General features: G+C 38.1%; 1 protein-coding gene across 12 annotated transcripts in view; it reads right to left on the bottom strand.

The window, feature by feature from the left end:
• The window catches only part of LOC108669458 (proton channel OtopLc), a 121,074-nt gene that overhangs the window by 31,601 nt on the left and 66,387 nt on the right, over nt 1–23,086 (bottom strand). For all 12 annotated transcript variants that reach the window (XM_047883442.1, XM_047883448.1, XM_047883429.1 and 9 more), the window contains 2 exons: nt 11,289–11,446; nt 10,473–10,603 (listed from right to left, as the gene is read on the bottom strand). In XM_047883442.1, coding sequence (XP_047739398.1) covers nt 10,473–10,603; nt 11,289–11,446 — 289 coding nt within the window. The remainder of the gene's footprint in view (nt 1–10,472; nt 10,604–11,288; nt 11,447–23,086) is intronic.

The raw sequence follows: 23,086 nt of genomic DNA, 5'->3' as shown, positions 1-23,086 counted from the left end.
AATGCTATCGAATCAATTAATCTCGTAGAGCAAATCAAACTTAAAACAATTACCAATTGATTAGGATTAATCTTGATTGATTTAGAATGAGGGTTTCAATTATGTAACACGCACCAAAAGTTTGATTTATTGAGTCTGATCCTTATACATACACTCGTGCGCGAAGTTTGTGAATACATAATATAGAATGTACTGAAAAAGTTTAACATGCATTTCCATACATTACTCGCATTATGTACATACATAATAAATAAATAATAACATAATACGAGTACAGAATTCGCAGCAACCACTGAAACAAGATATAAATATGGTTGCATGCCAAGTCTCAATGATGCGCCATAGTATTACTTGCCCCAAAGTGCGGTGGTCAGCAAGAATGGCTTCTGTACTAATACGCGGAGCCCGATGCTTCCAAAGAAGAAATTGCATGGTATTGGTTGGTCACATACTTAACAAATAATCAAAATTTGAATAATTTAACTGAGGTCAGGCACTTGATGAGTAACGGATAACAAATGTAACGTAATGGAACATAAATTTCATTTAAAATATATTTACCATTCAATACACAAACGAACGAAGTGTGAATCAAGCGGGCAGGAACCTCATATTTAAGTCATCAAGAAATAATTCCATCACAAGAAAACGATGCATAGTTCGGTCTTACACGATTAACACCAACATGAAATGAGAACTTGTATATTCTTCTCTAATAAGTCATACAGTGACAATTTACATTTGTCCACATCCAAGTTGCAAGGCAAAGAAATCAGTGACAAGAGTCCCATGCCCTCGCGGTTGCACACTTAAAAAAGCAGTTCGTCGGGCAATAGCTGTCCTCATATGAGCTCCTATATATCATGTCTGCAGCGATACGAACATGCTCGCGCTCACTGACAGTAAAAACATCGTAACACAAGCTAGAATACTGCAGGAATGACGTTTCTGAGCGTGGAAATTACCTGTAAGGTTGACAAGCAATACTCTGGCAACCCTACTACTAAAACACAAGCAAGTACGTGTAAAATCGGACAAGTAAGTACGTTGACACGAACCTGCATTGAGCATAGCTTCAATAAATCTCATATGACTGCAGGATGTTCAACCAAAACCGCATCAATAATAAAAATGATTAAGCCATAAAGACAAAAATGTAACAAAAATAATCACGATGGCTGCAGAGCGAAAACGGCTGCCCAGCTCGCGGTCCGGAAACAGAAAGTAGTTTTACGAGGAAATATTTCGGAGAAATTTTTCCGGAGCATGACTGCCAATTTTAGCGCCAACTCTCTTGAAATTCAGGCGGCATATACATATATATACATACAAAGTTTGGTTAAATTTTGAGGCAAAAATTCGGTTTTGGCTCTGCCGTGTACAGATTACAGACAAGAATACAGTTCACTAGGATCATTGCCTGGCCTGAGGTTGCAACAAAGTTCGATTAAAGAATTCCTCGACTTCAGCAATACTTTCGAGGGAAGTATTTTACAGTTTCCTACACTGAAGCCGTTTGTCGATACCCTTTTTCCATGACACCAACAGAGGAAATTATTCCTTTCCATTTGCATTTTACTAAGTGCAATTTATGCTAGATTTATTCCTAGAGAACGTTCATTCGACCATCAAATAACAGGAAAAATATAAAAACTCAATAGAAGTAAATAAATACCTACCTAACTCAATGATTAGAACCGGCGGCTCTGTGTGAAAACCGGACGAATGAACATCGGGCACAAAAACCTACCTCCGAGCCAATTAGAAGATTAAGTACACAACTACGGACTCAATGAGGCACATAACAGGCTCAAGTTTTCAGTCTTCCTAGCACGAACCGGCAGGCCAAGTTGGGAACTTCCATCGCGCAGCAGCTAAACAGATTGGCACAAACTTTTCTCCGTTAAAGTTTGCACTGAGCTATGTGATAGTGAAGAGAGAATTCAGTAAATGATGAAAAGTTGGCCGCGGAATACGGATACTTATACCTATCTAAACCTCACGAATAGAGATGAGACGAGCAGAAGACAAACCACCAATACCAGAAAAACAAAATCCCGAGTGACTGAAACACTGGTTTATATGATGAGTTACATCTAATGTATGGACTGATTTGTACCAGATGTATTATAAAAGTATTTTAAATACTCCGATGAAAATGACAGATAATTGGCTCGACACACTCGCCCAACAGAAATTAGTCAAGAGAAATTCGAATTAACTTTCACTCTTAAAAGATGAAAGAATTACGATATAATTACTGACTTGTTTTATTCGAAACGTTCGCAAGAATTACAGCAGAAGAACAATTCAACCTTTTAAAGGTACAGTAGAACATTCTCAGTTATCTTTTCAGAAGTCAAGTTCCGAAATCTCATTTCATGACCAGGAGATAGCGAAACGTGAATGCTACAAGTGATGAATAATTTTAGACAAACCTAAATAAAATGTATAAAAAACAATTTTAAAGACCACGTTTTTCATGTGGACTCAAAAGTAGGAAATAATTTTTCGGCAGCTGCTGATCTCTGTTTGCTTTCATTCTCTTAGTCTTTTGTATTTCAGTTGAAATATTTTACAACATCTAAAACGAAAAACGTGGGGCGCATCTTCATTTAGGCATGCCTTAATTTCAATTTTGAATTCAACCACTATTTCGAATTATATCAGCAATACACTTATCAAATGTTCAATGAACCATCATATTCATCATATCAAGTAATCACCAAACAATTAAATACATATGCGCCCCCACGTTTTTCGTTTTAGATGTTGTAAAATATTTTAACTTAAATACAAAAGACCAAGAGAATGAAAGCAAACAGAGATCAGTAAAGGTCAACCATCCTACATAATATTCATTTCATTTCAGTTGGCCACGCATATGCACAAAAGAAAATTCTTTTCAAAGTTCTGTAGAAAATTGTATTCGAGGGGATACATTGTTGTTCCGGTATTTATCTGGGTGCGGGGCTGTAATAAAGAAAGGTTCGGTAATATATACGCCTGGAAACGTGCAACAAATCATTGATTATTGTATTGTTATCGGTAGCTGAGCTTCCCTAAAAGTTTCAGAGCGCTAGCTAGCGGGAAAGTTGGTGAAATATCGATTGCAAGATTTGATCATCACAGACAGACACGAAAGCGAGCTAAGAAAAACGTGGTAAAATAAACTTTTTCGTAGTTCCTATTTTCCCTAAAGAGGACCTCATTTCATTACCATGAAACTTGTAAAAGTAGCTTCAAGTTCACCCTTGAAACTTGGAGAGTCTCGATACAGTGGAATTCGAACTTAAATGTGAAGCTTGAAACTGTTATACTGAGATAATTTCTGAAATTTATTTGAAGTGAAATTTAAAAATGATATGTAGGCATTGTGACCGACATTACAGGGTGGGAAAAACGTATTAAGAACTTAGTTTCTAGAAATTAATAATGTTTGAAAGTAATCGTTTCAAACGCCATTTTTCAGCTTCAATAGAAACGTCTGCATTCAATACACTTCATCATAAAACCTAACAAATAACGGGAATAAGTGACATATGATAAAAGCAATTAGTGCCATTTAACCAGTTATACCAATAAACGTTGAATTTTTAGTAAAAGACGATGGGTCGAATAGTTTAAAAACTTAGGTTTATTGCAACTCTGGCCCCTTGTACTGTTAACCATCTACCATCGCAAATAGTGCAAACTAATCATACATACCGTTGTAAATAGTAAAAAATAATCATATCTACCATCGCAAACAGTACAAACTAATTTGATTCTCAAATTTAACCAAACGACAAATTCAGACATAGTAGTAAGTATGGTAATTTTTGGGAAAGGCAGTAGAAATCTTCAAAAACATGAGAGTGCGAGGAATCTTGGAGATATTTTATAAAGTTTCTATCAACACCGCCACCACCCGGTCCGTCGCCCGAGTCCCACCACCTCCACCAGGCAGGCGAAGGCCTCAGGTTAAAGGGGCGGTTACAGTAGAGCGAGCAAGTCTTGCGCTGGCTCAGCGATGCTTCTCTTGCACTATAGCCTCGTAAGAACAAAGCAATACTTTTCGGCTTACGCTTACCTTACACATATTCTCGCATAAATGACAATTAATATGGTAGGCTTCGTAACATAGAACCATGAATTGAACCACCGTAATTCTTATAAAATTGCAAAAATGTATTAGTGAATCAGGAACGCTTGCTATTAATTATCTGTTTATTCAGCTCATTTGAAATTTTCATCACAGCCTTTACAGCTGAGAGAAAAATTTTCAAATTGAATGAGTCGAGTTTGTGTTCATCGTGTCGTTGCGGAAGAGCGAGCAGTAAATTTTCGCCCCGCAAACTACGTAGCACTGGAGCTAAAATTAGACACGAGAGCTGGAAACAAAATCCAGGGAGTGGAGCTCATCTATTTTTCAGTGAGCAGCGATGCTATTTTAGCCTGCCGTGGAAGGTTGTGCTGCCCGAACCAAACGCGTACCTCCTTCTAATTACCCTTAATGGCGAATAAACAAAGACAATCTCATAAGCTTTCCAATAGCTTATGAGATTGTTAAGTAGGAAGCGGGAACAATACCTACTTTGTACACGATTACTAAAGTTTTTAGAGACATTCAGCTACTCCGGATGACATTTGCTTCATGTCTTGGTCTGAAGCTAATACATTTTTTTCACCCTGTAGACAACTGACAACCAATATCGAGATATGATGCAGTCAAGCCACTGCATAAACATTATTTATAACCACATTTCGCTCAGAAGCTCTCAGGAACAGCTAGGGTATGCACACGGAAGGCGGGCCAGTTCTGCGCATGCGCGATGCAGGTACGGGAGGTGAGGGTAACGGGGAGGCAGCGAGCCTGTCTTCACTTAAAGTAGAACCTTCCATACCACTGCCAGCTGCCCTTCCCACCACCACTGCCAGCTGCCCTTCCCACCACCACAGCCAGCTGCCCTTCCCACCACCACTGCCAGCTGCCCTTCCCACCACCACTGCCAGCTGCCCTTCCCACCACCACTGCCAGCTGCCCTTCCCACCACCACTGCCAGCTCCTCTCCAATTTACATGTTTATTCGTATACTTCCCACTCCAGCGTCTCCAATAAGCCCTCAAAAGAGTTCATACACGAGCCAATTAGAGAACGCATGTCCTCCCGGAATTCATTTAGATGGATATTACAATAGTCGATTGTTTGACAAGTTTATCGTACTGTCAATTTCATTTTGGACATAAATAATATAAAGTTTATAAATATTTATCATCTACGAACGATTACTTCATAAAAAATAATTTATCTCGATAATTTTAGATATTCCCACAGAATTCTTGCTGCAATTCTATACATTGACCAAAAATCAATATAAATAGTGATAATAGCCTTTTAATATGTACACACTCGTTTAATTATAAAATGATGTAAGTTCTACAGACGTTCTTACATCTGAAGCAAGATAGCATTATTTTCTATAGCATCATCTCGAAAGCTGGAGTCACAATGCCGTGGATTATTCCTGACATATTTGTCACCAGGGAGCCTTATAAACTCCTCGAACACGAAATACAAATGGCCATATAGCGCTGCTGAGATTTCTTATCAGAAATTTAAGCGGGGAAAAATATCAAAGCTTTTCTTCAATAGGTATGCTAACTCGAAGATAAGAGAATATGAATTATATGCAGTACTAACTGAGTGGAAAAATCAGAACGCAAAGCAATGGCACTAAATGACCGATTTCAATTTGTATCATGCAACACGCACTTTGAATCAGCACTTTAATAATTATATTCCCCGAGAATAATCTACAGGGCTGTCCCAAATAGGTTGCTGTAGTGAATCAATTTACTCGCATCCACTAATGAAATGATGGCGGTTGCATTATCCGAAAATTCCAATTTGGCTGCAATCACAAGATTGGAATCTCCACTAAATTAAATGGACATCAGTCTAATAGAATGCAGTTCACTTATCCTTTTCATTGTAAGAGAGTAAGAAGAAAACAAATGCGAAATTCTGAAAGAAGAGGCATGTTAAAATGTTTCTCTCACACGAAGTTATGAGGGTAAAATTAATAGGTTGCTAAAAGATTTTCATCGTCACTCGTAACTACCCATTATTTCTGATATGTCTGCAGCAACCGTTCCCTAGGAGAAAATTTTTACAAGAGAACGCGAATTCTTTTCTAGTTCGATGCGCCAGTCTAGCACTTCCATAAATACCATAAAACAGACCATAGACTCTTCCTGAGAGACGTCTCAAGAGATACGAGGCACCAAAAATACATCAAAATTGGCACGATTCTACTCCAGGGCGACAAGAACAGCTTTGAGCAACACCCATGAATACCAAAAGAAGCTAGCACAGGCTGTACCATGCGATCTCTCAGGCATTTCATCTTTAGTTCAGTTATCTAACGTTGCAAACAATTCAACATTTTGTGTAATATTGGTAGACAGACAGGAACAACGCTAAACAAATGATGACACCAATAGCTCAAGTTAACAAAGCCTAATGATCTCTCGATGTACAGTTGACATTTAAGAATAATTTCAACACAAATCGTTACTAATTGCTTGGTTCGAATAGAACCACTTAACTCGAACTGAATTTCAAGAATCTCGTTTGATAAATATCATAATGAGAATCAAACCACGAAACTACACACACCCACTTAACTCGAACTGAATTTCAAGATTCTCGTCTGATAAATATCATAAAGAGAATCAAACCACGAATCTACACACACACACACCCCGGTAAGAGAGGAGGGGCACGAGTACAACTGGGAGGGCAGACACAGAGTAAGAGAGAGCAGGGGCCACGGCCACGGAGTTACGCGCGCATCTCGCAGCCGATCGATGGCAGCAGCGAGAAGCGCTCTGTCCCAGAGAGGCAGCATCCCATAACCTGGCTCTCGATAACATGCGCCGAGTGTAAACAAAGTCATTGCTTTAGTTGTGGGTCAGCAAACGACTATTGTCACACATGAACACGTGCGAGGTATTCCATATTTTTCAGGTAATGGCTTTACGGCCTTTTTGTCGCACTCACTATCTTGGTTTTACTATCAGTGGCAAAATTGTTAGAATCGAGCTATGTTTCAGTCGACCGGAATCAATGCAAGCTAGCAAGAATAACGAACCCTTTAATCAAAAAACGAGATACAAAAACACTCGGAATGAATTTTATGGACAACAAATTATCACCCATCAAAATTTCAGGGCATATGATGATTATGATCTATCCTTATCGAAGCTCGCTTTAAACGTGTAGCAGAAACTTATTAAGACAAAAGAGTGATTTATATTACGAAAAGAATTATTTAAGGATTACATGACAACGCTTGGATCATGATTGCCTAGCTGCACCATCAATAGACATTTTGTTTCGTTCGCATCGGTTCTATTATTTCCAATGATAAACAAGAACTTCTTCTGTGATTTGAACAGAAAATGAAGTACAACTTAAAATGAAAAGAGAGCATCAATAAAATATTTCATGTCATCGAGTTTCCTGGCATCTGCACAAAGTAGACTGACAATAATCAATGAATAAAACGATTGCATTTTCTCTTTACTACTTGCATCCCATTTGAGGATAAGCTAATTTACTTTCTACGATCACTTAAGGAACTGACACAATTTAAGGACTATACTTCAAACATCTAAATTCTTTATTCTAAAAAAACATCCAACGAGAAATATAGAATTACTGCAAACTGAGTAAATTATTAGCAGCATTGCGATTACCAGTAATGGGAGTCTAGGCACGCGATCATTCAATTCAAGCTTACATATGGGCTGGTTAAATCTTCATTTCTCTGATTTATCTCTATTTTGACGGAACGTTCGAATACATTTCATTAAAACATTGCCAAATAAAATCGCAAAAAATGTTAGCAAAATCAGTACAGTTAAGTAACAATAACCATGTAATGATCATTCACGAAAATGACTTCGATTGCGAGAAAAGTAAAATTATCCACTAAGACTAGGTCACAACATGGAACGAGCTATAAAATCAGTCTGGAGGCCACCAGGTAAAGAGACCAGTAGTCAAGGTCAACGACGACAACCTTTCATTTATAAAATAGAAAAAGGCAATTCAGAAAATAAATAGAAAAAATGTAACTCAGTAGGTACTCACTGCAGTGAGTGACAGAGAGCGCATTTTCTCGTCGACTAAACCGTGAAGTCACGGACGGACAGACAGATGGACGGACATGGCGAGCACAATGGTAATTTTTTTCCATAAATGAGAAAATGAGCTAAAAACGGTCAGAAGAAAATAATTTCTGCTTTGTGTGCCATTAAAGAAGAAAGAAGGTCATGAAATGTAGGCTGAATGGAGAGCAGAATGAGGACGTCTGGGACAGAAGAGTTCAAGGATACCAGAGCTGAGGGAGGGTCTCGGGGACGACTTAGATCTGACCGCGTCCTTTGGTTACCCATACTCGGTGATGTCTGGGACATGACCCGAGCAGTGTGAGCAACACTAAACAAGGTCAATGGCTTACTAAACCTTATTTCGAACAACACAAATCATGTTGTAAATCAAGGTCAAAGGTTTACAACAAGGTCAATTGTTTACTAAACCTTATTTCGAACAACACACAACATGTCGTAAATCATGTCATTCCGACAATGTCGTTGGCTTATTAAAATGTGTTCACCGAACTGATAGGAATAATTTGCGATACTCGCAAATAATTAAATAAGTGGTACTTGGCATCAGATTTTTTACACAATTTATTTCAGATATAAATATTTTGATCATTACTTCTCGGCCCATTACTCCTTTCGTCATTCATGAAGCATAAAATATGTTAGCACTTAAAAATTCCAAACTACGAGGGATTACACAATTCGCAAATTGCATTTCGTTCCCTATGGTTCATGAAGGTTGCATGGAGACTCCATTTAAACTGGCGGATGCAAGTTACTGCTCTGAAGTTTAACAAAATAAATTTTAGTTGATACAAAAGTGTATAGCTGAAATTTCGCGAACTTGCAAAAACCATTGCCATTTCTATTCGCATCCTGTGTCGGGAGGACATTCAAATTTTACACCATAGCAACACGTAATAAATGATAGCCAACAGCTGTACAATTATGGTCTAACCGAGTACAGATTGGTAAATAATTTTACATACAAACAGTGCATCACAAAAAGATTTGACAAAACTTAAGAGCCCGGTACAAGCGCTGACACACCCTTGACAGTAGGCAGGGACGAGGATGTGGTCAGTGTGAGCCTAACATCCCCGCTAATTTAGTGGCTCTAAGGAGCAAGATGATGGACCAGGGAGGCCATATGAGAGAGCCATAACACTCACAGCAGGCCATGCCGCGGTCAGCGCCTCTAGGTCCTGACACAAGCAACTCCAGCCGCCACGATAACAACTGCCAGGGAGCACGCATGCTTCCCAATGGGAATTAACAGACGCAAATAAAAAAAAATACGGGACTGTTGTGACTTGCACGCATAATATTGAAAAAAATTATTGATTTTGACCATCAAGAGACTGTCCCAAACAATACCTAGCCCGGATACAAGGCAATTAAAAGCGTTTTTATCATAAATTGAAAAAATATGTTATTTCAAGGAATCAAAGGTAGCAGGATATTTTCACAGTTCGAAAAAGATAGATGCCACTAAATGAAGATAATTTCAGTAAATATTGAGATTAGCCTTGCCACTAACTTTCCTTTCAAATACACACAACTGGCAAGGAACAGATCTATGAATTTTCCCTAGTTGACTCAATTAAAATTCTTAGGCGCTTTGATCATAAAGTCCCTGGCTTTCAATGGAATATAGTATTGTTTTGGTAAGGTTAGATCCAAGTGATTTGTCTCCCGAGGTTTTTCAGAAAAACTAAAGGCAGTGAAAAGAGGGGACGAACGAAAACAAAAATTGTATGAGCGATGAAATCAATCAAGTCTTTGGCATACGTAAACTATAGTTCGTGTTAAAACGTTTATCGAACTGGCTCCCATTTTTTTTAACGGGAATAAATGCGTATAAAGGTTCAATATTTCATCAAGAATTGTCGTTCCAAGAAGACCATTTTCATCAACTTACCTTAATTTATTCACGTTAAAAATTCACTTTTTCCGTCGGAACAGCAACAATATACATTGAACAGCAGCATCGAAAATGTGCGAATTCAGCTCGAAGTCGAAAATGGAATATGAAAATGGAATTGCTATAATATAGAGAAATGCTACTGGTAGAAAAAATAGCAAGCAAAAAAATTAATGCACCAATTATTTTTTCTTTCAAGGATTAAAAGAATACTCGGCAAAAACCGATCATTATATTGCTAGTGCAATATAATGATCAATATAATAAATATAATATTTCAAGTGCTACAAAAACTGAAAATTTTGTTAAGCCACCTTGGCACTTGCACTCAAGACGCGGCAGGTTTAGAATAAGCATAAGTACAGAGAAGCAGAAAATCAGGAAGACTGACTTAGCGTTCTTGGCGAGGCCGCCGAAGACGTTGACGGCAACAGGGCCGCGGCGGCGCTCCAGGGTGCTGGTGTAGCAGGACTCTACGCGGTGTGTGGGAGACGTGTGAGAGCCGTAGCCGTCCGCGTTCAGCTGCACGGTACGACGCTAAAGTTACGTGGAGCACGGCGGTTACGTTGGGTGCGTCAGGTGCGTTGGGAAAGTAGGTTATGTTCGGTAAGTCATTTACGTTGGGTACGTCACTTACGTCGTTAACGTCAGTTAAATTGTTTACATCAGTTACGTTATTTAAATCAGTTACGTTATTTACATCAGTTACGTTATTTACATCAGTTACGTTGTTTATATCAGTTACGTTGTTTACATCAGTTACGTTGTTTACATCAGTTATGTTGTTTACATCAGTTACGTTGTTTACATCAGTTACGTTGTTTACATCAGTTNCATGGGCTCAATGGACACGTCAGTTACCGGTAAATATGATACGTCCGTTACACATACACCGAACTAGTCAGTAACGGGAACACCGGATATGTCAGTAATGGTTACATAGAACAAGTTTATATTTTGTAAAACTAACCAATCTGTTACGAGTGCATCGGACACAAAAAATTAACAATAATAATTGCACAATTCTAATTCTTATTCCAAATAGCCACGGTTTAGCCAGACAAACATGAAGTAGTTGCAAATAATTTCAAACAATTTCAGTCACGCTCTAGCCCGATACAGCAGAAGATGTTATAGCTAATTTCTCTTACATTTTCAACCACGGTTTAGCCCACCAAACCTAAAGATGTTACTGAACGACTCTGACCTTGACGACAGTGCCAACAGGCGTGTGCTGCTGCTGGCACTGCAGCAGACGCGCCTCAGGGTGGTTGTGGTGCTCATCCATGACGGCAAGGGGCGGAGGATCGTCGCTGCTTAGCAGACGCTCGCGCATCTCCCGCAGATATGGATACTCGCGGCCCTCTGCACAAACAAAAGAGTAATCTTAAAAAACGCCTATGACTCTCTACATACAAGTTAATGAAGGACGGGTGTGTCTTTAGGGCCGCTTCTCCTTTCGAGATTTACTGCTAGTTTCTTCATGTTAAAAAGAGATGAACAGAACTTTCAGAAGTTTGTATGACAAGAGGTCTCCGATTTAACACTGTTCATCCTGAGGTGAGGACCGCCGTCATTACAGACTGAATGAAGAAGACATAAAACTATATTCTGATTTCATAACAATACAATATCATGGCAAGAGCAATCTCAAACACCAAATTGTTGGCGCATTGATAACAGGTAACGTTGTCTCCCTCCCACATGAACGATTTTCTACAATCATTTTGGAGAAAACTTTGGGGTGGGTAACTACAGTAGGCTAATCTAGCCCCCCAGCAGAGTAAAAAAATTGTGATCACAAGGCAGGGCTTCAAAATAAGTACCAATGTTTTAAATTTGTGCACAACACAGGACTAGAATACAAGACATGGAAAATATCCGCGTTAAAGTCGTTTTCGTTATCGTAACTTAAAATACGATGAAAAACATAGAGATTGAAGTTGGAATCAAATCGTAAATAAATAACTCAAAAAGTTCGCTTCGATTATCTAAAAGGAGAAAATATTTTTTAACAAAAGAAAACAAATGAAGCCTCGAATGGTGCGCGACGATATTGTGAACGAGGGCTAAAAATTATTTTCATTGTAGAAGTATGCCCAACATTAATGAAATAACTAATAAAAAAATTAACATAAAAGAATACGAATGAAGCCTCGAATGGTGACGACGATATTGTGAACGATGGCTAAAAATTATTTTCATTGTAGAAGTATGCCCAACATTAATGAAATAACTAAAAATTGACACAAATTGGCGCTGTCAAAGCATGTACACAGTCACGAAATATTTCAATAGCTCAAATGATCTCTACTCCAAAAAAGTACCAAAATAAATTACATACAAAGAACGTAAAAGCCAGGCAATCACAGTTACAGAAGCAAACAATATTCGCTAGCTGATCACGTCTTGCAACATGGTTAAAATCGAGAATAGGTCATGGTTATGTGGATCCATCGAAGAGAGGCTAAATTATTGGATCAAAATATGCATGGAAACACGAACTAAAAACACATATGAGCTATGCGCCAGGAGGGGGTAAATGATCCCTACATCATGCAACAGCGGAAGGGAGTTACCGGATAGCGAGGACTGTGACAATCACTGCACGGAGCAACACGAAAACCGTTCCATGTTTTTGTTTATTTTGTTAAGCTGAAACGCCGTCGTCTCCTAACTAAATGCTGCACTATGCAGTTATTTTGATTATTTGTAGTGTCTCTCATCTTGAAAATAATTGCATACAAGCACCAGCGTACAAAACTAAACTCGGTTTTTCATAGACGGCAGAGAGTGACCGTATCAAGTTGTGGCAGTCGTTCCATTAGGTTGCTTATCTTTTGCCCAGGAAGCTGTCTAATGAAAAATTAGCATGACCCTGGATGATGTTAGTGCAGCTGCGGTTACAGTACACTGTACAGTGTACACTGTGCATGTCATGCACGTCATTCATGTGCAGGTGCTTCGACTCACTGCGCCCACGAGAGGAATGTTCTTGTTCATGAATCAATGCCATGCAACCGCCCAGCTAAACCTCCACCACTGATGGTGTCGGGTTCAGTATTTTTCTGTGCTCATTTTACTGGGCACTTGGCACTCATAAATCAACACATGGATGTATCGTTTGACGTTTAGATGAAATCATAGTTGAGCTTGACTGAGAAGCCAGTCTTTCTTGATGAGTAGCCGCTTTCAGTGTTACTTGAAAATGCGAAGCGAGCCTAAAAAACCTTCATACAGATAAAATGAGTTCAAAATCAAGCTAGGGTAAAAATCCATCAAACATGATATATGCAATACAGAAACAGCTTACGGTGTCATGTAATGCAACATAAAAACACTTAAAGTCAATAAATTATACTTAATATCGAAAAGGATTAAAGCAATTTAGACTAACACTGATACACTAAAGTGGAGGACAAACCAAACTTGCAGGCATGAATTTCAGGCCCCTTTGGAGACGGAGCACAGCTCACAAGCAACCATGAATGGGTTCCTTACAACTCTAACAGAGGTCTAATCGATCTCAAATGCCACACCAAAGATCGGATAACAGGCGTCGTCTCCGACTCAATGCAGGCGTGAAAAAAAAAAAAATTACAGTCTGATTGAAGAGTTGCATAGACTCGGGCAATCGAAAGCCGCTATCTAAAATTTGGCGAGTTTTGCTGCCAAAATAGTTAAGCGAGAGTTACTGGAGTGACACCGGCAACTGAAGCTGTTATTATTGAGATAAGCAAGATTTTGGAGAGATAGGTAGTCGAACTTCTCTTAATCATCATTCTAGTGTAAGGCTTGATTTACTTTCATGTTCCTCCACAGACTAATCGTAAATAGCACGAAAACGTGTACCGAAATTATAGCGGTAAAAAAATTGTTGAATTTTTGATGCAATACAATAACACTCCTATGTACTATCAACCAGGAAATGAACAAAAGCTGAAAATGTTTAAGAAGAGAGTTGCGTGAAAAAAAAGATACGGTAACTCATTTAAGAATACATCACACATGAGTTTATGTTTGCTGTGTTGGTGTTTTGTTCTTCATGTTTTGGATTTCGATGTAACTGACAGAATCACGTAAATTGCTGAATTTCTATGAAACTGACAGAATCAATAATACCTACAGTACGTACATGTTATGCCTTTCGATGCAACTGAGGGGTCAGGCAGCCCTACATGTTCTGCATTTCGCTGTTGACGCACTGGAATAGTTCATATTTTTCTGCGTCAAATTTCAAACGCAAGCTCAAAAGAAACATTAGATGAAAGAAAAAGACCATATGGCCACGGAAGCAAATGGTCCAGAGAGTAACGTTACTTTCCAATACATTAAACTCGTGAATTATAGACGAATAAAAGCGGCAAGCGCTTGCGGACGCGTAAGGAAATGGAAATGAGTTGGAACAAAGACTCGCTAAGTCTTTAGAAGGCACGTCGCTGCGAGGGGCGTTCTATAAAAAAATCACGACGGTCGAAAGAGCCGCGTTCAAGATGAGCACATACCTCCTAGTTTACTAGTGAACAGGAATTTTACTTCAGACAAATGAAAAGCATACGCACAACGAACGAGCTTCGTGAACCTACTATGAAGTAAACACAACAGAGAAGAAATTTAAGCAATTTTCTCATTTTAATGTTGGAATGATGATTAAAAAAGAAATTTCAAAAGTAGGCTAGTACCTTTCACAATAAACGAAAAGAGACTCGAGAAGAAACGGCACATACGAACCAAGACATTTATTATTAATAAATTCCATGTAAAAAGTATTAATATATTAACAGCCCGTTAGTTTGAAGACGGTAAGCGCCGTATAACTTTTGATGGAAAATATAGGGTAACTGCTCCCAATAATAATCAATGACTGAAATCATCCCAGCATAATTAAGTCATACATGGTATCGATTTTTTTTAATTGTACGCTACCAGGATTCAACAAATAAATCGTAAAATTTCTGTGTGGTAAAGCCTTGTTGTCATTTTACTCGACTCGATGAGAGTAAGAAAGAAAGAAAGAACAATCAAAGCATGCAGCTCCACAATTGCCGTAACCGGTATACAGAACAAACGCTTTCGCTCAACAAGAGCTAATTACCAGCAGCATCGGCGACGCTGCACAGAGCGGTTATTAGGCTGCGGTGCGGCATACCAGGCGAGACATTACGTGAATACCTAGCCATTATTATTACATAATAATTACTTGTAATCCAAGCACCAAATTGTGACAATTCAAAGTCGTTGAGTCATAATTAATTGATATGATTCTATTATTATCAAAACACAATAGTATGCTTTTCCCATTCGACCACTCGATTTTCGAATAATTCTTGCATCTATGTAAAGGTCCACCTTGACATGATAAGACAAATCTTCAGCAGAAGACAATTAAAACTACTACGAATAATTAGCCAACTAAAAAAAGTCAAATCAGCAGAATAATTACGTGCAACAACAACATTTATACCCTAATATTCGTCACAAGATTTTTCTTCAGCAATATATCCATGTTAAATGAACGCGTTACGTCATCCTAAAAGTATGCTAGTGAAAACCGATCCTTGAATTACATGGCGCTCTGCACAAGATCCTTATTCATATTCTCTATTGAAGATGATGGACGCCAAACAAGATCCTGACAAACCGTAGCACTGATCAAACAAGCCCATGGCTAGCAAAAACACACTAACTGCGCTAATTTATAGGCCGACACTATTTACTGATTTTGCGTTCTTCACATTACGCGATGAAAGATAAGGCGAGAATTGAAATAATACAAGAAAGATGTTACGCATATTCATTACGAATGATTTTGATGAGCAGAATAAGTTTGGGTTTAGTTGAGTTTTGGCTCTAGAATAAAGAGGAAATATTAGAAACTGTAACGTATATTCGTTACGAAAGCCAACGAATAAACATTTTAGTCGTTCAATCTTATCAAATCATGTATTCTAAGTCCTTCGTAACGCATATATGTAATATATGTAACAGCTTCAAATATTTCCTCCTCCTAGTCCTAACTCTAGTTGTTGTTGTTGTTGTTTTCGGATTGAAGATGAAAAAGTCGCACGTTGACCGCTTGTAACACCTGGACTCAGCGATGATTATTTGGTTCTCTTCATCGTGTTTCTTCCAGTTTCATCCTCTTCCAGCAGACGCTTGCTGTCCAGATCGTAAGCAGTCTCATAATGTGAAGCGATGGGAGGCAAATCATCACTAGATCTAGTTCTCTTCACTATATAAGGTAGCTAGACGACCAGTTTGTGTGAGTTAAGTAGCAATTGCTCGCACTATGGAATGCTGAACTCTTCTAGAGGTAATAGCCCCCACCGATAACTTTTAACTCTAGAGCCAGCCCCCAAGTAAACCTAAAGTTGCTAATAAAACTCACTATACTCACTTTGGGCTTTGGTGCGAGGTCTTGGGACCTCGCACAAGACATGGGAGCCTCAGGTGAACAGGACATTTATACTGTGTATTAAAGATAGAATTCAACAGAAGTAATCAGAAATAAGAAAATTTGGTAAATCATCACGACATTAATTGAGCTCTGCCGCTGCAACGTACATCAAAAAATAAATCAAAACATAGAATAACCTTCCGAACGCGCGAGTAGGAACAATGTTATTCATGAACTAATTCGACATTCTGATAACAGAAGTAAGTAATTAGGTCCGCTAAAAAAATTGCCTCGAAAAGTAAGTGTCAACTATACATGTGAATTCAGGTGAGCGAGAATTAGTGACTTATCAAGTTGAGACAGCTGTGTCTGTGTGTTGGTGTGTCGGCTACATGCAATATGGAGGCTTCAACGCCTACACTCAAATACGCTCATATAAATGATCCTGCTGAGTAGTACGTGACTGTGATACCGGTTAACTTAAACCTTGACCTCTGAAGAATTTGAATGATTGACACGAAATTTAAATTAAAAACAAATGTAAGCTATAATATCCCGCGGTTTTCAACCAATTCAAATTAAATTTCATCAAAAAACGAACCAAATCAGGATCAAAGAGGAAACTTAATCAAAATTTAAACTTGCGATAATCTATTTCCGTATCATGGTGCTTAGCTTTTTTCATGGTAACAAGTCTACGTTACTCCCAAATATCATTTTCGTAATAAAACCAAACTTCACTCAAGTCTTAAAACTCAATTTTATGAATACAACTTTAACCGCATCCCAGAATGAGGCGAATTTTTTGGACGAAAGCTTTCTTGCTGGGCTTGGTGTCTCGGATTTCACTAGAGCTGCAGCGTGAGAATGTTGTATGTACTCGCACTTACACACACAGAAACGCGAGATAAATTAGATATAACAAATACAATAAAAAGGAAGTAATATAAGTTGAGAATAATCTGTGAAAAGTCTGTTGTACGCGGCCAGTGCGTACGGATGATTATAATCCTTGCAAAAACAAAGTACAGGAACAGCTAGACATTGGATGGTCTAGCGAGCAATGAACAGACACGAGACAAGCTAAACCCAGCGCGTGAAGCATATGGTGTCTGCCGCACCACACAAAGAAACGCCACAAAACAAGCGAGTAACATCACAAAACATCAAGCAAGTGACGCAAGTCACGCTTCACTCTCTACGTCGTCTACGAGGGCACAAAAAATCCAAGGAACTAAAAAAAATTAGATATATTTTCATGTAATTCTTCCTAAAAATAACAATAACGGAAAAAAAACAGCATTTAACTTTCTTTCTCATAAACACGAACTACCTAAGCAAATTAGAATTCTATATTACGAACATTCAATCAAATACCAAATTATACCATAAAGCTATTATACCTTGAGTAAATATATGACATTTATAACGTTTGAAATTGATCAATTCTGTCCCTGGCGATTCAAGGTGACACGAGACAACACGGCAGGCAAATAGCGTGACAAAAATCATGCAAGTGTGGCAACAAAAAGTTTAGACGGAAGGAAGAAGACCATTTCAGAGACCACCAGTAAACCAGCAATGGTTAATAATTTGCAGCTACATCTCGTGTGTCATCGCCGTGCCAATGAGCCCTGAGCAGGACCCTTTATATTTTACAGTTACATTTTATTTAAATTATCAGAAGGAATGGTGCATTTTCAGGCTTACATGTCGGCTCTTTTAATTTTTTCTATACATTAATAATGATTGTGAGCAAATTTTATCAACGTTCTAAAATAATATTTCATCATAATAATGTTATTAGCAATAAGAATACATAATACCAATAATTATAATAATAATAATAAAATAGTAGGGCATTACAGTTGACTGCCCTATAACACCTGCTGTTGTCCATTTTTAATTTCGCACATCTGCGTACATGATATGAAAAGGCTCTAATTAATGCTGCTATATTATGTGAGGTGCCCATTTCGTCAAACGAAATGGGCGATTTCGTTTGACGAAAACGATTTACTATTAGGATCTTGCAGAACGGAAAATCTAGTAAAAAAAATTAACATACTAGGAAGTAATGAACCTCGCAGGAAAGAGAGCGAAACCGCAAGCAAGCAACACACGAGTTTATCAACAGACAAGCATTCAAATGCGCCAAGCAAGAAACGCATATTGAAGCACTATGGCTCCTGGTAATGTCGGAGGCGAATAAACATCCGAATGCAAGGAAAAGACTCGTCTCAGGACTCGTTGCCCGTTAATTGACTGCATTCAAGTCAAGGACCAATCTATAAGAGCTGCACACACTTGCAAGTCAGCTTGCAAAAAAAGCTATAGCAATAAATAATAGCATCGCAGAAGCCGCTGATATGAGATGTGTAGCCGCTGTTCATGTCATACTTATCAAGCTCTAAATAAACTACCGACGCATTGCAATTGCACGTATATATTCTTATATACGTCCACATTCATTTTTTTAGAAGTTGGTCCTTCGAATAGGACTACTGTTAAACAATGGTTCAACTCTAGGCATGATTATTAAATTTATCAAGCTCTAAATAAACTACCGACGCATTATAATTGCACGCATATACCTGCAATTATAATGCGTCGGTAGTTTATACGTCCACTTTCATTTTTTCAAAAGTTGATCCTTCGAATCGGGCTAGTACTGTTAAACAATGGATCAATTCTAGGCATGATTATTATAATTTTCTACACGAATCAATTTTCTTAAGTCATTTACTTTCGAAAAAAATGTTATAACTGTATATTTATTGGCTCCACTTCCCGTGAAGAACAGCCATTAGTCAATCCTAATCTTGAGTCATACAGAAAATGATTCTTCAACCGATAAAACCAATTTTATTTATGAAGCCTCAATCTCAATCTTATTATTCAGGAAAAGAAAAAAATAATAATAAAAACACAGAATACAAACTAAAACTTCTCTGCAGAACTCAGAAATAGTTCGTAAATGTCAGCAATCAAGTCGGCTGCAGAGCCGAAATTTGCGATAGCCTTTAATAGCAATGACAACCGACACCGAGTATGCAAAAATGTATTAGATTTAAATACAAACGAAAGCACGAGGTGCAGCAGGATTACTTTTAACATTTGAATCAAAAATCGTCAAATGGTGTGCTCTGTATTAACTAAGGAATGACTGAAAGATGAGCCGAGCGAGAAATAACGGTCAATTGAGTGCAATTTAGAGAAGAGAATCGCGTCGATGAGACAACTGCGCTTCAGGCAACTTGTCTATTCTAATAACAAATTTGAGACGACTAGATGGCAGACATCAGTCCGTTGCAATCGCGGAGAGATGAATTACGTATCTGAAAATTCAATTTATAAGATTTTTAACTTTTCAAATAAAAAACATGAAAGCAAGAACATGAAAGCTTGAAAACATATTTTTTCACTAGCTTCCCATACATTTTTACTTTATGATATTCATTTACAATCGATTTCCTAGAACAATTCCGTACGTGTTCCCAAATCACTCATCACGGGATATTGAATAAGATTTAGGAACCACCCAAAGTTATAATACCGACAAGTTGAGGCAAAAAGTTAGAATCTTGAATGTTCGACGGCGACTCATCAACTCAGTCGAGCCATCCGACTAATAGGAAACACGCAGCCGGAAGCGCTAATTGAAGAAGCCTCATCCCATCCGCTCTTACTTAAGATACCTCACGTTCAGAGTACTCGGCAATTAAAATGCCGTTAAACAAAATAAAATGCGAGTAGTCCGGCTTTCGATGGAATTCCGAGTTTAATGAAATTAGCAGAATTGTCGAAAAGCAAGCAGAATACGAAAAAAAATCAATAGCACGGAAGCCATGAAAGCTAAATAATATTCTTGTCGTGACCAGTCATAATGTAAATAAAAAAGTTACAGTGTTCTACGAATGATTCTACAAGTTTCACACACAAAACATTTTAGGGCAGCAGTTCAACGCCTTGACAATTTCAGAAATTTAAACTCGTAGTAAATGCCTACATAATTGTGAACTAAGCTTCAAATGACGATTGTTAAGAGCGCATTCACGCCCAAAGCCCACAAATTCAAGCCCGCATGAGCGCAGCAAACATACTTATACGAGTATATAGGAAGGTAGTGAGCTGTCTAGTCTGCGAACGCCAAGAGAAGTGAATTTCACTCGTGGATCGCCGCAAAACATCGGGGCGGAAGAGGAGCTGTCGGACGTCGCAGCTATTTGACGTTAACAAAGAGAAAAAGCTAAGTGTTCAGGGCATTATGGAGCGAGTTTTACAAATACCCTACACCACGCTGCACATCATGACTGATTGGATGCAAACGTGAGGAGTAGGGCAAAGAAAACTTGCGTGCTGATCTTCCGTATACTAATTTATCAACAGTAAAAAAGTATTCACAGATCTTTAATTTTGAGTATTATGATCTCAACCGTAAAAGTCAGATGTCCCTAACTACTTGAAACCGCCTTTGCAATATTACGATCTCACTACTTCAGAAATTTGAACTATACTGAAAATTTGTTCCAACCCGTTACGAGCGGGACACCCTGGCGCAAAAAAATAAATTTTTTAAGATAACAGCGAACATAAAAGTCGGTCGAATTAGCTGGAAGTTCTGTCATGAAAAACAAGCCAAGATATTGTTCAGTTACGCTAACGATAAAGAGGCTCAGTCTAACGACAAGCTGTATGAGTGCAAAAACAAACAGGCAAGCAAATATAGACCAGCGTACCGCAGCACACACGCCGGATTGGGCAGAGTGGCCGTTATTTCAGGATACGTCTCATCAACACACGGGGTAGACTTGGCAAAATAGACTCAACCTAGAGCATCATATCCTCAATGTCATGAAACCACCACAAAACAAATATGCTTAATATTTCCTTTAATGATTGAAATACTCGACCAAATTGATAAAATTCGTTTCTTCACGTTATCGATCTTCACGCTATGCAAATAGTTTTATTGGCTTATATACGTTATGAGTAAAAATATAGACTATAATGTAATAAACATATGTGAGATATTGTTTATGTGTTTGTTTCATGACGGGCTCCGAAAATATTTAGCGACCATTCGAGCACGTATCTACCACACCTATTGAGTCGGTGTATCACCTGGACCTTACAATGTATTTCAAGTAAGAGAATAATAAGGCAATGCGAAACTGTGATGATAGGATTATATCAAAGATTGAAATTTTATTTTGAAACTGGTGTTAATAAATTCAATTTAAAAGATGCAGAATGTTCACATTCAAAAAATAAAAATATTTTTCTTCATACTTTGAAACGAGAGTAAAATGTGAGTTCTTTGTTCCATATAGAATGAAGGTTTAAAGGGATTTTTTTTTCTTATCAGCATCGATACGCTTTATTATCATCTACAGGATTATGCACTACAGGAATGACGGCATTCGGGGTTCTAAAATCGCAGGGAAAGAGAGCCCGGGCTAACCTGCTAGGCTGCTAGTATATTAGAAATAATAGAAAATACATACATATATGACTATTTGAATATTAGGCTGCAATTTCGTTCAGGGCAGGAGTTTAAAAAGCCATCCCTTACTGGTCATTCTATTTACTTTGAGTGATCACTCTTGGTTTTAACTATGTTTGATTATATTGTAAGTGCGTACTTGCCGTAACTTTTATTGGAGCAGGCAGACTCCAATTTTTCTTCTTCGGCATTGCTTTTCACAGTTCTTCTTCATTTCATCGGTTTTGGTAAATACGAATTAAAATAATTACAAACTTATAGGGAATGATTGAATCCCGGTCCCGGTAAACTCAACCCATCGCCGGTGTCTGTCTCTTCTTCATTTATTTTACATACAGTACGAGGGAGGTCCACATAAAACGGACTGTTTTTTAATGCATTAATTCATTCAAAATCTTCTTTTAAAATTTAATGGAGTGAACTCAAAGTCATTTGGTACAGTTCCGCATTTTCTTCCAAGTTTTTCACTGACGAAAGCAAAACTTAATGGCAACTCCTTGCTCACGAAAATCAAACATCATCAAAAACGACGAGCGCACAGAAGTGTCTTTAGAAAATGTTGTGATAATGGTATACGGCCTTCTAGGGCAGCAATGCTTGGCACACTAACTGATGAATGTCAGTAGCATATGCACATACATGGAGAATGCGGTATACTACCAAAACTTCGCCCACCACACAAGCAGTAGTACTGTTTTTTGTCGCCTTTTGTATTTACTCCAAATCTGATCTTTATTGTATCTTAAAATTGCAGCGGTCAAGGATTTTAAGGAGTAAAAGATTGAAAATACACAGAGTTCGTAGGAAGAATTAGTAGGACAATTAAAATGATATCTAGATTCATAGTATGATTCAATCCATTTCATTCGATTCAATAAAATATCCAAAACTCTATTGAAGGGAACCTCAATGGGGACTTGAACGAGATTCTTAATTACTACTCAGTTACTTCCAATTCGTGCCGATGTTTATTTCTCTTGAACTGAATTAGTAACATGATACACCGCCATTTAACTCCACCATAGTTATACGCTCTCGGGTTTCTATGTTTCTACAGCTATGTTGGCCTTGTTTGTTGGTCTTTACAACCGACGTCTCAGAT

Source organism: Hyalella azteca, unplaced genomic scaffold, assembly GCF_000764305.2.
Source record: "Hyalella azteca isolate HAZT.00-mixed unplaced genomic scaffold, Hazt_2.0.2 contig1645, whole genome shotgun sequence".
NCBI classification, from domain to species: domain Eukaryota; kingdom Metazoa; phylum Arthropoda; class Malacostraca; order Amphipoda; family Hyalellidae; genus Hyalella; species Hyalella azteca.
The sequence above is the reverse complement of the archived record's forward strand: the minus strand, read 5'-3'. Positions and strand labels throughout refer to the sequence as shown.